The sequence below is a fragment of the Myxine glutinosa genome, chromosome 2 (assembly GCF_964187855.1).
Source record: "Myxine glutinosa chromosome 2, kmMyxGlut1.1, whole genome shotgun sequence".
NCBI lineage: Eukaryota > Metazoa > Chordata > Myxini > Myxiniformes > Myxinidae > Myxine > Myxine glutinosa.
In genome coordinates this window covers 241,000,154-241,014,898 of record NC_136262.1, presented here as the reverse complement: position 1 = coordinate 241,014,898, position 14,745 = coordinate 241,000,154, and the positions used below count along the sequence as shown (strand labels likewise).

General features: G+C 42.9%; 1 protein-coding gene across 8 annotated transcripts in view; it reads left to right on the top strand.

Annotated features, from left to right (window-relative positions):
• Nucleotides 1-14,745, top strand: part of UVSSA (UV stimulated scaffold protein A) — a 143,098-nt gene that overhangs the window by 17,638 nt on the left and 110,715 nt on the right. For all 8 annotated transcript variants that reach the window (XM_068106027.2, XM_078772384.1, XM_078772386.1 and 5 more), the window contains one exon: nucleotides 3,242-3,341. In XM_068106027.2, the coding sequence (XP_067962128.2) occupies nucleotides 3,242-3,341 (100 nt within the window). The remainder of the gene's footprint in view (nucleotides 1-3,241; nucleotides 3,342-14,745) is intronic.

Sequence of the window (14,745 nt, the reverse complement as noted above, 5' to 3'; positions counted from 1 at the left end):
AATATGGTATGCTGTGCTGAAAATAAGACCAACAGGTAGTTGAAGCTATTTTCTATTGCAATTGCTAAGGGGTGCAATTTATTGTCCCATCACTAAAGGGTGAAGTAAAATTTGCGTGAGGGTTACATTTTGTTTCTCTATTTTTATTTCTTTGAAAATTTTTGTGTTTTTTTGCTATTTTTGGTTAAAGTTTGGTTTTCAAATGTATTCAAATGAGCTTTTTGAGATCAAGATTTTAAAAACGAATACTTAATTACAAATAACAAGATCAAAACATGTCTCTCACCCATAATTGGAGGGATTAACCAATATACTCTCACCTAATAAATTACCCCAGTGGCTAGGAATTCTGTAAATTAACTTCCATGCTTTTCCAGCCAAAGAAAGCAGCATAAAGCAACCAAGAAATGCTACACAAGAGAAGCCCTTTACTATTTCAAACCCTTCCTGGGTTCCTCTCCAGCTACAGACATTCACACGTAGCACATACATGAGAATCAGAATGCTAGACGCCGTCTCAGCTGCCGGACTGGTTTCATTATTTGTTGGTGAGTCATCAGCGATAGTGGAGATAAATGTGCACCATCGAAGCTACCAACCATGTACCACGTGCAATGCCTATGTAAATGTCTGCAGCTGTGGACATACCCGGGAAGGATTTGAAACTGCAAAGGGCTTACCTTAAGTAGTTTTTCATGGTTGCTTTATTGCAGCTTTATTTTACTGGAAGAGCATGGAGGTTAATTTTATAATAATTTATTTGTTTGGGATATTTGATGCCCTCTGCTGGAACAAAGCACAAAGATGAAAGTATTTAGAAAAGGAAAAAAGAAAGGGAACATAAAATATTATTGTGGTCGCTGGTTATTCCGTTTGCCCGGTTTGAATCCAGACAGTCATTTTGAAGACTCTCCGCCGGATCCTCGTGTCTAAAGCAGCGTTACCATACTGATTGGAGTCCCCAAATAGGACAAGTGTCATGCCGATAGGCATTACGTGCCTTGATGTAATTCAGCTGAGCAAACTGTCATCTTGTGGTACGGAGACCATGACCAATCAACCCTTAACGGACTTATTAAAAACTACCAAATTAAGCCACCACGATAACCAGAATTCACCTGAGACTAAGTGTAACTTAATAAGGTAATGGCATATGGAAAGGGAATGTGCAAGAAACAATATGATTAAATGAGTAAGTAATAAATAAACATTCCCCTTACCTATTACCCAACATGCACACCCACCAATCAATGAAAGAATGGAAGACCTTCAATTATCCTTTGTCCTTATGGCACAAGCAATCACACCAAAGGATAGAGACAGAGGGGCTGAAAGGATGGAAATACCCAGGCTGTGCCTGGCAGGACACATCAGGAACTGATGCAGGGTGGCAGAGCGGCAGCACGTCTGGCACAGGTCTGCGTCCTTGCATCCAAGCATGATGTGAGACTGTAGGGTGGAGGCTGGCTGGGTGGAGGTGGAGGCTTGTTGTTGCTCAGCATATCTCAAAATATGCCCACCCTCTTGCAGCAATCAGTCCAGGCATCTACTCCCCTGCTGCTCACAACACGCCTCTTTATAACCTCAGCCCCCACGAACATTCGTGATGCACTTAGCCTCTCCCCTCTCTGTTCACCGGTATTGGTCCGCTGCTCGACCCATTTGGCGGAGTGATCCCTCTGTGTCCTCACTCATGGGATGGCTCACAGCTGCCGTTCAACCCAGTCTGCTCGGCAGGATTCCCCACCAAAACACACATTCAAAGGCTTAACCAAACGCTAAAAAGAAGCATTTAAGACAGATAACAGAGGTTTACACATCAAACTACAACATTACTCAGTAGAGAGCATACTTCTGCCAGGCTGAACAGTTTACATTTTGTATCCCACTGATAGGCCGTATCCAGATCTGGATGTTCAGCAAAATTGAATCGATTCATCATAGTCATATACCCACCACGTCCACCAATTTTCGTTCTAATCTGACCATAACTTTTTGAGATATCATGCTGTATATAGTTTTTGGCCCAATCTCTCAGTGGTGACGAATTGCTTTAAAATTCAAGTATTCTAATCCGGATCTTCACCAAAATGTAATAAATTTGTCCGTGTCACACATTCAACATGTCCACCAAGTTTCGGCCGAATCCGCCCATAACTGTTGGAGATATTGTGCTTAAACAGGGGTGCAAGCATAACCACCGTCCAGTTTCGGTGTCGGTGGTAAAGAAAGGTCAGAAGGGATGGCGATGTTTTTTTAAAGATGGGCATGAAGACATCAGAACAAAACTTTGAGAACAATAAAATTTCACAACTTGGTCCATGAATCATGATCCCTTACTGAAACGGAGGTGGATACTTCGAGCCTTGTGAGGACGCCGTTGCACCATCTGAAACCCGCATGTGGAGATAACCAATGACACACACACAGTGTACATCGATGTTGTGAAGAAGCATAGAACAAATGTAGGAGAGTGTGTGGAGTGGTTGGGAAGAAACAAAAGAAAGCGATGATGACGAGGCAACGAGGGTTAGAGTGTGCTCCCAATGCAGTGCATTGCATTTGTCACAACTTTATTATGGTGCACAAATTTTAAGAGATTTAAAAACGATTCCATGTGGTATTTCATTTATTTATTCAACCCACGGTTAAAAAGTCCGTTTTTAAATGGCGTGTGCACATTATGTGCCTTTTGCACCGCATGATGTGACGTTTGTGCCGTGTGATGTGTTTTTCCTGCCTCATCCTTTGTTGCATGCATCTACCGCTGCCTGCAGGTGGCAGTTAAACCGTGTCTGGTTTGAGTGCTTTTGGCCTGAGACTTGCACTGTGCCTCCTGCTGTCCAATCACACATCGTTCCATAGCGCTGAAATTGCATTCAATGGAATTCTCCGCCATGCATAGTTGCCTCTTTATGTTCTTTGTATTTATTTTCTGTTTTTGTTTCATTACTTGTTAATTTTACCTTTATTTATCAAAAGGCAACATTATTGATGTAATTGTCATTCTAAACGTCAAGTACAGGAGACACTGGGCAGATGTGGCACCATGAGGTACGTTTTGAAGATTTTTATTGTTTAATGATTGCAAGACTCTCCATCAAAATTGCTTGTTAGTTTTCCCTTCTTCCCCACACTCCTGTTTCGTATAAGTATTGATGCATAGCATCTCTGCAAATTAAAAACACATTTGTTTATGTATTTGTTTTTAGTCAGAACTTGCTTTTGTGTTTTGTGATAGATGAAAGGTGATGAATCTGATTCGGGATCAGACTTTGAGGATGTACCTGAAAAGGATGGTTATGAACCTTTCATACCGGAACATCTTCGTGCGGAGTATGGTATGATGCTCCACATTGATTTGCAACATATGTCCTCTTTATCTTAAATTCTGTTACCCCACCCCCTCCAATTTATTAGTCCCCTACCCGGAGGGGATTATAGGTTTGCTCTCTGTCTGTCTGTCTGTCTGTCTGTCCCACCTATGGTTTTCTGCACTTTTTTCCATATCCTTCAACAAATTCAACTGAAACTTGGTACATGGCTTTATTATGATATGTTACAGAAGAAGTCTGAGTTTCGGGGCGTTTCACCAATTTTTCACGGAGTTATGGCCATTTTGCTTGGAACAAGAACACTCATAGGGACCCGTAGGGGTCACATATTGCAAAGCAATTCTCCCTCTTGTTTATTTTGTAATCTCATCTGTCCCTCACATGTAACAATAATTTTAGAATATTGTATTACCTTAACACCCAGAAAGTGATTTGTGATGCATTTTATTGTGCACTGACAGAATAAAACCCCAAAAAAATACCGACAGCGATCAAGTAAATGTCTATTAGTCTTGCATGTTTGTGCTGGTGGAAATCCAAATCATTGTAGCTGAACATGTGCAAACAGCTGAAATGTTTGTACGTGATGTATGCATTACCTCCGCCAATGATGGTGGACGGAGTTTGTTGTCACCCGTTTGTCTGTTTATTTGTTTCTTTCTGTCCTTGAGCAGGATAGCTCAAAGTTATGGACGGATTCAGACGAAACTTGGTGGACATGTTGGGTGTGTGATGAGAACGAATTGATCAGATTTTGGTGAAGATTCGGATCCAGATAGGAGAATTTTTTTATTTTTCTAAGTGATTCTTCACTATTGAGAGATGGGGCCAAAAACGATACATAGCATGATATTTAAAAACGTTGTGGATGGATTATGACAAAACTTGATAGATGAGTTAGGTCGGTGACAAGAACAAGCCGATTCCATTTTGGCTCAGCCTATCATTGGGATACAAAATCCAGCCCATCAGTTGGATACAAGAATAAACTTCATTCTGGTGGAGGTATGTGCTCTACCGAGTGCCATTCTAGTTCCATTCATTCGTTTATGAACCATGCTGTACATACAGAGCATCGGTTCCGCTGAAGCAGTTTCTCTATCAAGGGTTACAGTCCAGGACGGGTCGTCATTCCCACAGATTATACTCGACCAAGATTGCAGGAATTTGGAGGTTAGCTGTTGTGCTGGCCTTCTCTACAATATCTGGCCTACTCCACAAAGGACACTATGGGATCTTTCATGTCCACTAATTAATGTCGGCAAATGGGACACCATGCTCAATCTTCTGAGGGATAGTGCACACATTGATGTATCATTCTGCATGTGAGACGTCAGCGTGACAGGTTGTGGCTTGGCGGAGATTTGAACACAAACTATACTCAAAGGCAAGTGTGCATACCTTCAGGATATTCTGACATGTTGTGTGTGCCACTTTTAATTTTATTAACAGTTAAATTGGTGTAATTCTGGTAATTTCATTGTTGCAGGGCTCAAGAGATTATTGTGGCTTTTCAATTTTTCATCTTGCAAATAAGCCTTTCGCATTCCTAATTCTTTATTCCTGCTTGCATCTTCTAAATAGCTGTTGCTTTTTATTGCTTTAATTGCTATCCACTGGGGGTTATATGAATCCCAGTGCTCATCCCATCGGTAGTCACTTCATCTCAGCCATTGATGCTTCCAAATTAGAATTGAATATGAAATAGACATTGTTTGTACCATTGGTGCCATTAGCTGTGTAGCCAGTATTGTACCTGAACATGCAATGGCAGGCAAGCGGCAGCAGGTACGAACAAGGTGCCAAAACCAATCCACTGCACAGGAATTTCGCACAGGGTCATGAAACCGAACGTCACATTCCTGTGGCATTACTCTGCCATCATTGCAGTTTAGATCAAGGTCCATGCCAATCTCCTTTAATGAGGCTCCTGTTTCCGAGTCTACCAAGGTTTTTGCTGCACTGTGCCTTCATTTAACTTGGTGCCCTGAGCAGACCCTTGGCCTACATGCAGGAAACCTGTCTGCAGCTCATCCCCTTTGGGAGGTTACACCATTTCCGACATGACTTCCAGTGTTCTATGCCGTTTGCACCACAGTCAACCAAAAATATCACGAGTGGAATGTTGTTGGCGCTTGAGAAGCGTGCGACCCAGCTTCCAGAAGCTATTTCCACATATTTATTTTCTGTAGCTTTGTCTTATTTTTATGCATTCTTGTATTTTTTAAAGAAGCAAAAATTCAAAAATTGTTGATTAGCACAGAGTTAGGCCATTGCATTGAACTTGTTTTGCAATGCTTTTACTGGCACTGCACACTCTATTTAGTGGAATACTTAGTTGTTCAAGTCTTCCACAAGCTTTTCCACGAGCCTCAATTATGTATAAAAAATAAATAACAACTAGAAAGCATGTGAAAATGCAAAGCCCGTCTGCATCCGTTTGTATTCAGTCATCATCTTCTTCTTATGTATGATCAAAATAATGAAAACAGTTCTAAAAAAATAAAATGTTAAATGAAAATTGATGATTTTATGCAGCCTTGCCCTTTGAGCTTTAGATCTAAAATAAAAAAATAATCAGCTTCTAGCTTTTGATTGGTGACCCAATATGCAAATTCTTAAAATTTCAGGTAATTGGACAAAAATTGATGATTTTATGCAACCTTGACCTTTGACCTTTTGATCTTAAAACAATCGATTCCTACCTTTTCATTCATGGACCAATTCAGTGACCCAATATGCAAATTCCTGAAATTTCAGGTCAATTGGGTGAAAATTGGTGATTTTAAACAACTTTGACCTTTTGATCTAAAAAAAACAACAATTGGCTTGTTGCTTTTCACTTCTGAATCAACTCAGTGACCCAATATGCAACTTAAAATTTCAGGTCAATCGGATGAAAATTGATGATTTTACGTGATTCTGACCTTTAACCTTTTGACAAAATTATTGATTGGCCTTCTTCATATTATCATAATAAAGGTTAGGTGAAAATTTGATGACAAAAGCACAAATGGTTAAAAAAAAAAAGTTACGGCCCGGACAGACAGACACACAGAAGTGATTACAATACCCCATCTCCTGCTGTGCAGGGGATGGGCTAACAAGGTGTCCTAAGTGATTTTCATGTCTATTTTGTTCATGTCAGCCTAGAACCTTGCAGGTGAAATAATTTTTTGGGGATCTTTTTCCAATGTTTTGGAATTCATGGAGTAATCTATACAGTATATACACAAGTCAAAAAAAAAAACGACGTTTTTTAAAAAAATTAAAAAACATGAGATGGAATCTCCCAAAAACAAACAAGGTAGGAAGGAATGACAAGGTAGGAGTGACACCACAAAACAACACCACAACCTTTTTACAGATTGCCATCACCACATATTTTGACATTTTTTATCAGAGGTGCCAATATTAACAATTGGTTTGGATCTCGCGAGATCTCGGAGACGGTGGGAGGGATTTTCGAAGCTCCACACGGTCTCCACGTTTTTCGAAGTTAAGTCTGTTCACAATTGTATTTTGTCGAAACTGTATTTATCTTTCAGTGTGTGAAGTTATTGTGTGCAACTTTGGTTGTTTCTCGGTGTTTATCTTTCATAAATTGATCGTCTGTTTGCCGTGTCGCGAGCAAGGCCTTTGCCGCGTCGCGAACGATTTGAAATCGAAGTTAAGTGATTGTTCCCATTTGTATTTTCGTTAAAACTGTATTTATTTATGGTGTTGTACGTATATTGTGTCCCGACGAAGATTTTTCGGTGCAAATCTTTCATACCTGTATTGAAAATCGTGTTAATTCGTGTCGTGTCTTGAGGCCTTGTACAGTGTGCACTGTACAACCTTGAGGCTTTGTTTTTCTCTCAGCGGTCCGTCGTTTGTGATCCAATAACTTTCGTTCTCTGTATTCCCAGTCTTTTCACCCATAACCTACTTCCTTGTGTAAATCTCAACTCAAAAAAAAAAACAAACAAAACAAAAAAAAAACACAACATTTCCTTCTCTGTTCTCATTCGTTTTTTCATTCTTATTCGTTCGTATTCGTTCGTTCGTTCTTCGACCACGTGTTTCTCCCCCATTTCCCCAGATAGTTTTCACTCATTAACCTTCAATGTTTACACTTTCCCCTCAAGTTATGTATTCCGTCATATTTTATAACACCTTTTTCTTCTTCTTCTTTAAAAGGCTGCTTTCGACTTGCTCACCAAATCAATTCATCCCAAATAAATATCCATCTCCTATAGTGCCTTTTTTCTACATTCCCTAAACTCTCCTGCACTCCATCCTCCATCCAGCGTCCTTAAACGTATTTTTAACTCAAAGGTCACAAGAAACTCATTTTGCAATAAATGTTCGTTTCCCATAAATCGTACACTTTCAAAAATCCAATCTCACCCCTCCCCTCCAAATCTTCCCCATAACCCCTCCCCTCCAAATCTTCCCCATCACCCCTCCCCTCCAAATCTTCCCCATCACCCATCCCTTTCAAATCTCCCCCCTTGCCCCCTCCCTCCTAAACTACCCCCTCACCCCTCCCCGCCAAGACGCCCCCTCGCCCCTCCCCTCCTAGACTCCTGCCTCACCCCTCCCCTCCAAATCTCCCCCATATCCCATCCCTTTCAAATCCCTCCCCTTGTCCCTTCCCTCCCAAACTCCCCCCTCACCCCTCCCCTTCAAATCTCCCCACCCTCATTGCTTCTCAATTTCCCCCCTCTCACCCCCCCTCCTCAAAGCGTCCTCCCCGCTTCTTCCCCCTTCAAACTCTCACCTCCATCTCCCCCAACCTTCTGCCTCGCTCTTCCCCCTCCTCAAATAACACCTCATTGTGGCTCACCCAATCACCATCAAACCTTTTGTCCGCCCCATCCTTCCCTTTCTCCGAGCTATTCTGAAATCTCTGACACACCTTCAACAGCTCTCCCTACCTCTTCCACCTCTTCCACATCTTACCCTACCCCTCCTCCCCCCTGTTCTGTATCTGATGCTGCCCCTTCCTCTTCATTAACGGTATGGACCTCAAACATCCGGGGCCTTCGTTCAAACTTAACTGATCTCTCCATACAGGTTGCTTCTGTCAAACCAGACGTGATCTGCTTAACAGAAACTTTCCTCCTTTATGATGTCTGATTCCATAGTATCTCTCCCGGGCTACTCCCTCCTCCGGTATGATAGACCTGAGCCTCGTCCTGGAGGCGGGGTTGCTATCTTTATCAAAAACTCTCTTCCTCACTCGCCCTGCACTGCACTCTCTCCACCTCACCCCCAGGAATACCTCTGGCTACGGCTTCCCCTTCGCTCCCACCTCTTGTTCATATGTGTGTTGTACCGTCCACCAAACAGTGATGACTCCATCTACATCTCGCTGTCTGATGATATGGACCAACTTCTATCTACTCATCCCAACTCTCTCTTCCTCATATGTGGTGATTTCAACTGTCATCATGCCAGTTGGCTGGGTGTGGGTACCTCTCTCACCAGCCATGGCTCCTCAGCAAAGGACTTCTGCGACTCACTGGGACTGACACAATCTGTCAATTTCCCGACCCGGATCTCAGTCAACGGAACATCTTCTCTTCTGGACTTGGTTATGACTAACTTCCCTGAAAATGTCTGCTGCTCTTCTTCTGCTCCGATCGGATCATCTGATCATGTCCTTGTTAAAGTGGACATCTCTCTGACCATCCTCAGGGAGCCTGCTCAGCGTCGACGAGTCTGGCATTTCACTCAGGCCAACTGGCACTGTCTTCAAGCAGCCATCAATCATCTGGACTGGTCTCCCATCTCTACCACCTCTGACATCAACTCATCCTGGGAATTCTTCCAAAGTAAATTGCTCTCTCTCATGCACAGATTTATCCCATCCCGTCTTCAGTTGTCATACCCTTCCTCCCGTCCATGGTACACGGAATCTTGTGGTGAGGCTGTTGCCCAGAAACAACTTGCCTTCGTCTCCTGGAAAGCAAATCCAACGGAAGGAAATCTCATTTCCTTTCACAAAGCCCGAAACAAGTGTGTGTCCACCCTCAGGAGAGCCAGGAAACAATATCTCTCCGTTCTCAAGACCGAACTCTCTTATCTGTCTCCCTCTTCCAAATCCTGGTGGCGTCTGGTCAAATCCGTTTCTGGTGTTTGTTCCCCCTCCATCCCCTCCCTTACCTCAAACGGCTGCACAGCTGACTCCGCACGTGAAAAAGCTGAATGCCTCAACTCTGTGTTTGCCTCTAAATCTTGTGTCCCAAACCCATCCCTCTCTGTACCCACCATACCCAGTCGTACCCTGCTGCTCCTGGACTCCGTGTCCTTTCCTCCTGACAAGGTGGAAAAGTTTGTCAACCCTCGACTCTGATTCTGCAACTGGACCCGACGGCATCAGCCCACAGGTCCTAAAATCCTGCTCTGCTGCTCTATCTCACCCTCTCTCTGTTCTCTTCACCCTCTCTTTTGCTCAAGGTAAACTGCCATCTGCTTGGAAATCAGCCAACATCACCGCTTTGCACAAAAAAGGTGCAAAAACAGATCCTAGCAACTACAGACCAATCAGCCTTCTCCCAATTATCAGCAAAGTCATGGAATCCATCATTGCTTCGGATATGAAATCTTTCCTCTTCTCCAATGGCTTGATCTCTGATCATCAATTTGGTTTCAGACCAGGTCACTCTACTCTGGACATGCTGCTTCTGCTGTCTCAACAATGGATGGAGGTCCTCAATGCCAAACAGGAAATTAGAGCTGTCTCCCTCGACATATCACGTGCCTTCGACACGGTCTGGCACCCCGCTCTGCTCACCAAACTCTCCTCCTTTGGTATCCATGGAAATCTCCACGCATGGCTGGCGGACTTCCTCTCTAGTCGTCGTCAACGTGTGGCCCTGAATGGGTTTCTCTCATCTCCTCTTCCTGTTCAGGCTGGAGTTCCCCAAGGCAGTGTTCTGGGCCCCGTGCTTTTTCTGGTCTTCATCAATGATCTCTCTGACTCTCTCGAAAATCCTCTCTATCAAAGAGATGGGTGATGGGGAAGATTTGGAGGGGAGGGGTGATGGGGAAGATTTGGAGGGGAGGGGTTATGGGGAAGATTTGGAGGGGAGGGGTGATTTCCATGGATACCAAAGGAGGAGAGTTTGGTGAGCAGAGCGGGGTGCCAGACCGTGTCGAAGGCACGTGATATGTCGAGGGAGACAGCTCTAATTTCCTGACTCCACTCTCTGCCGCTCCATTCCTCTTCCCTCAGATCGGCAGTCTGCTGCCTCCTCACTCTCTGAAGACCTGGACAAAATCACAGACTGGTCAAACAAGTGGAACATGTCTTTCAATCCTGACAAATCTCACACTCTTACTATGTCTCTCCGAAAAGATCGACTGGACAACCCTCCCATCTACTTTCTCAACAATCCTCTCCAAGAAGTTCTGTCGCTCAAGATTTTGGGTCTCGCTATCTGCCATGATCTTTCTTGGGAAAACCACATTTCCAAGCTGGCCTCCAAAGCCAGTCGCCGACTGGGCATCCTCCGTCGTGCGAAGTCCTTCCTCGGCACACCTGAGCTCCTCACCACATACAAGGCTTTCATCCGCAGCTCAATGGAATACTGTTCTCCCCTATGGGCCGGTGCTCCTGCCTCACACCTAGCTCGGCTTCACGCTGTTGAAACCAAAGCTTTCAGAATTATTGGAATCTCCCGCGATGAAGCTATCTCTGAGGGCCTTTCACTCACTCACCGCAGGCAGGTAGGTGGTCTTTCTGTCTTCTACCGACTCCTCTCCGGCCTTGCACCCCCAGCTCTCTCTGTGCTCTGTCCCCCAAATATTCCTACAGGTCGCACAAGATCTGCCAGCAACCCTCTGATGGTTAAACTGCCGAAATCTCGGCTCTCTGCTCACCTTCACTCTTTCATTCCTCTTTTCTCCCGCCTCTGGAACAAACTCCCTCGCTCCCTTCAATCCCACTCCTCCCTCCAGGTCTTTAAAACAGCTCTTCACCACCATCTCTTATCTTCCCCCATCCAAAACCTTGATCTTTTCTATCCCCGCTAATTCACCCCAGATCCACCTTGTTTGAAATTCCAACTTTTTTCCTGGAAGTCCTGGCAGTGTCCATATGTTTTATACCTCTCCCACCGCCCCCTTCCCATGCCCCCCCCCCCAAAGCCCTCGCCCTCTCTCAGATCTCTCGATGTCTCCATGTCTCTCGGTCCCTGCTCTCAAATGTTGTGTTTTGTGTCCTTCCCCCTCTCTCCCCATCTTGTCTACCGCTCCCGATGTTGTATGTTTTATGTGTCGGTTTGTCTTTCTGTGTGATTAATGTTCGCTCTTTCACGAGCCTCGACCTTGTATACAAAAAAAAAAAAAAAAAAAAAAAAAAAAATTGTATGAAGATGCAGCTGATGCTGTCTGCCTGTTTGTTCAACCCTCAAACACGGAAAAGCTCCTCGGAGAGAAAAATAATTATGAAAGGTTGCTTCAAATTAATCCAAACCTATAGGAAAACTATTTTTTTTCAATCGGACAAAAAAAAAAAATACCGCCACCAGAGGTGGCCGGAGGTTATTTTTTCACCCTGGTCTGTTTGTCTGTCTGTATGCAGGATATCTGAAAAAGTTATGGACAAAAGGACGAATTGATTAGATTTTGGTGAAGATCCAGATACTATAATTTTTAAAGTGATTCTTCTCCGTTAAGTGAAAGGGCCAAAAATTATACATAGCAAAAACTATATTTTAAAAAGTTATGAATGGATTTGGATGAAATTTAATGGACAGGTTGGGTGTCTACCAAGGATGAATGAATCTGTTTTGGTGAATATCCGGATCTGAATATGAGAATTTTTATTTTTATTTTTTAAGTGATTCTTAACCATTGAAGGATGGAGCCAAAACAATATGTAGCATGAAATTTCAAAAAGTTGTGATTGGATTATGACAAAACTAGGTGGATGAGTTGGTTTGATGACAAGTACAAGCCGATTAGATTTTGGTTCAGGTCCGGATGCAGATCCGGCCTATCAGTGGGATACAAAACATAAACTCTTTATTTTAGTGGAGGTATGTGCTCTACCGAGTGCCATCCTTGTTACTAAGTGTGTTGAGTTAACGTTCGGTCTCGCCCAAATTGGTTGGCTGTTTTTGCCCCAACACTCTTGCAGAGCAATGTTGCTAATTTCAGCTGTGTAAGATATTCAAAGGAGGCAGTGCAACCATCTTTAATACTCAATAAAGGATTTAGCCTCCTGAATATTGAGCACTTGATGCTCAATATGCAGGTAACAAATCCTGCAGGACAGCATTTTCACTTGGAATTGGAATCAACGATTTCATTGCATAAACATTGTTAGCCACATTATCCTGTACGTTTCATGTACAGTACTTTAGGGCAAACAAGGGAAGGGTTTAACTCTGTTCTGTACAGTAGTGTTAAAAATATACACGTTTGTTTCTTTGTAGGAATGATGGGTGGTATTTCATGGTTCATGTGAACTTTTTAATTCTCAAAACTATAAAAGTACAGGGAAGTTGATAATTTCACGATTTGTCAAGGTATTCCTCTAGTACATGTTCACACTCGTCCCATAGCGCCTTGTTGCCCCCATATATTACATTTAATATGTCAAAATTAACAAAATGTTGAGAATGAGGAAAATGAATACAATGAAAAGAAATTTATTTTAAATGAAAAGAGTAAATTAAACTGGATAGTGTAAGCTCTAGGGGGGAGTTCGTGGCCATCTCAAATGTACAAAGTCACCCATGATTTTATTGTTGTCCATACCAAGACTTTTCAAAAATTTTTGGGTGACAAGCCCAAATCTGTGTAGATTTTGCTACAGAGGGCGCTTTTCAAAATGGCCGCCATAAGTATTACTTTTGACCATATCTTGGTCTGTGAGACTCATAGAGACATGCTATTGGTGCCTAAACCTATGTTTTCAGGGTCAAGGAACTCAATAAGACCAATAACAATTACATTGGCTCCTTCGTTTTGGGTAGCCATCTTGAATTTCAAAATGGCCGGCATTCAAAATCGCAGTTGTCCATATATCAGTCATCAAAACACATAGACGCTTGATGTTGGTGGCTATACTCATGCATTTAAGGCCAAGGAATCCAATGATAAGAGTATAATAATACAGTGGTTCACTGAGACCAGCAAAAATCTTCTTGAGTATATTCAGGTAACCTCTAAATCCTCTAAAGTATATTCAGGCCCATAACTATTATCACCCAAATCATAGGTGACTTTGTACTTTTGCGATGGCCACGAACTCCCCATAGAGCCAGTAGTATATGGTGTCCATCACAAAATTGAAGATTTTCTGCTTTCTGTAATCATTACATTTAAAGATCTTCATTTAACAAATCAACTCGCTGTAATCCACTTCTCTTTTATTTCAGATAAATTCTGAAGACAAGCCCTAATACAAGACCTAATACAAGCCCTAATCTACAATCAGCAATGGAATTTGTACAGCTTTCGGGGACAGGAGTTGGTGATTTTGACCGGACAAAGTGTGTAATTTGTCAAGACCAACGCAGGGAAAACTGATCAGCACACTCAATGGGTGTAAACGAATACGGGAAGCTAGTGACATACGAAACGACTCTGTAACAAAACGCATAAAGTTGATGCCAGCCGAGAGTGACTTCTTCTATCATGTTTCCAACCAGTGCTACAAGAAGTACACCAATGCGAATCTGCTCAGACGCATCCAGGAAGGAGGGAAATCACAGAAAGCATCGCTATCCTCAGAAGAATCTGGCAGTCCACATGGGGTTGCCACTCGTGCTCACTCCGCTGTACGTCCACCTCCAAATCCTACAGATGCATATAGTGTCAACTACTCGATGAACTGCATCATTTGTAACAAGAAGTCACACAAACGGGACTTCACGAAATATCGTATATCTGAGTCGAACCGTGCTACTTCACTTTTACAAGCAGCATACTTCTTCCAGGATGACATTTTCAGTCGAATGTGTGACCTCCAGGATGAGCATGCAGTTTTTGGAGCTGACTTGCATTATCATAAACAGTGCATGACATCATACATCCAAAAGTTTGAGAATGCTCAACGTTCAACTGGCGATACACCAGAGCTGAACCCCAAGCAGCGTGCATGGAGTGATATTGTTTCTGAGTTAGAAGAGGGACTGAAAAGTGGCAATGGCTATGAACTAAGTATAAATCAGAGACCGATTGAATAGACTTGTGGAGGACGAGCATCAATTTCGCAATAGAGATGTGAAGATATTTTTTTTGAGACACTTTGGTAGTAGCATTGATTTTACATATCCTGACCAGTTGCGAAAGTCTTTGATGGTTTATAGTGTGCCATGTAATAGAGCAGATGTTTTGGCAGAGTGTATTCGCTCCATTGATCCTGTACAGGTTTGCGCCAGTGTGCTCCGTCAAAGTCTTGATAGTC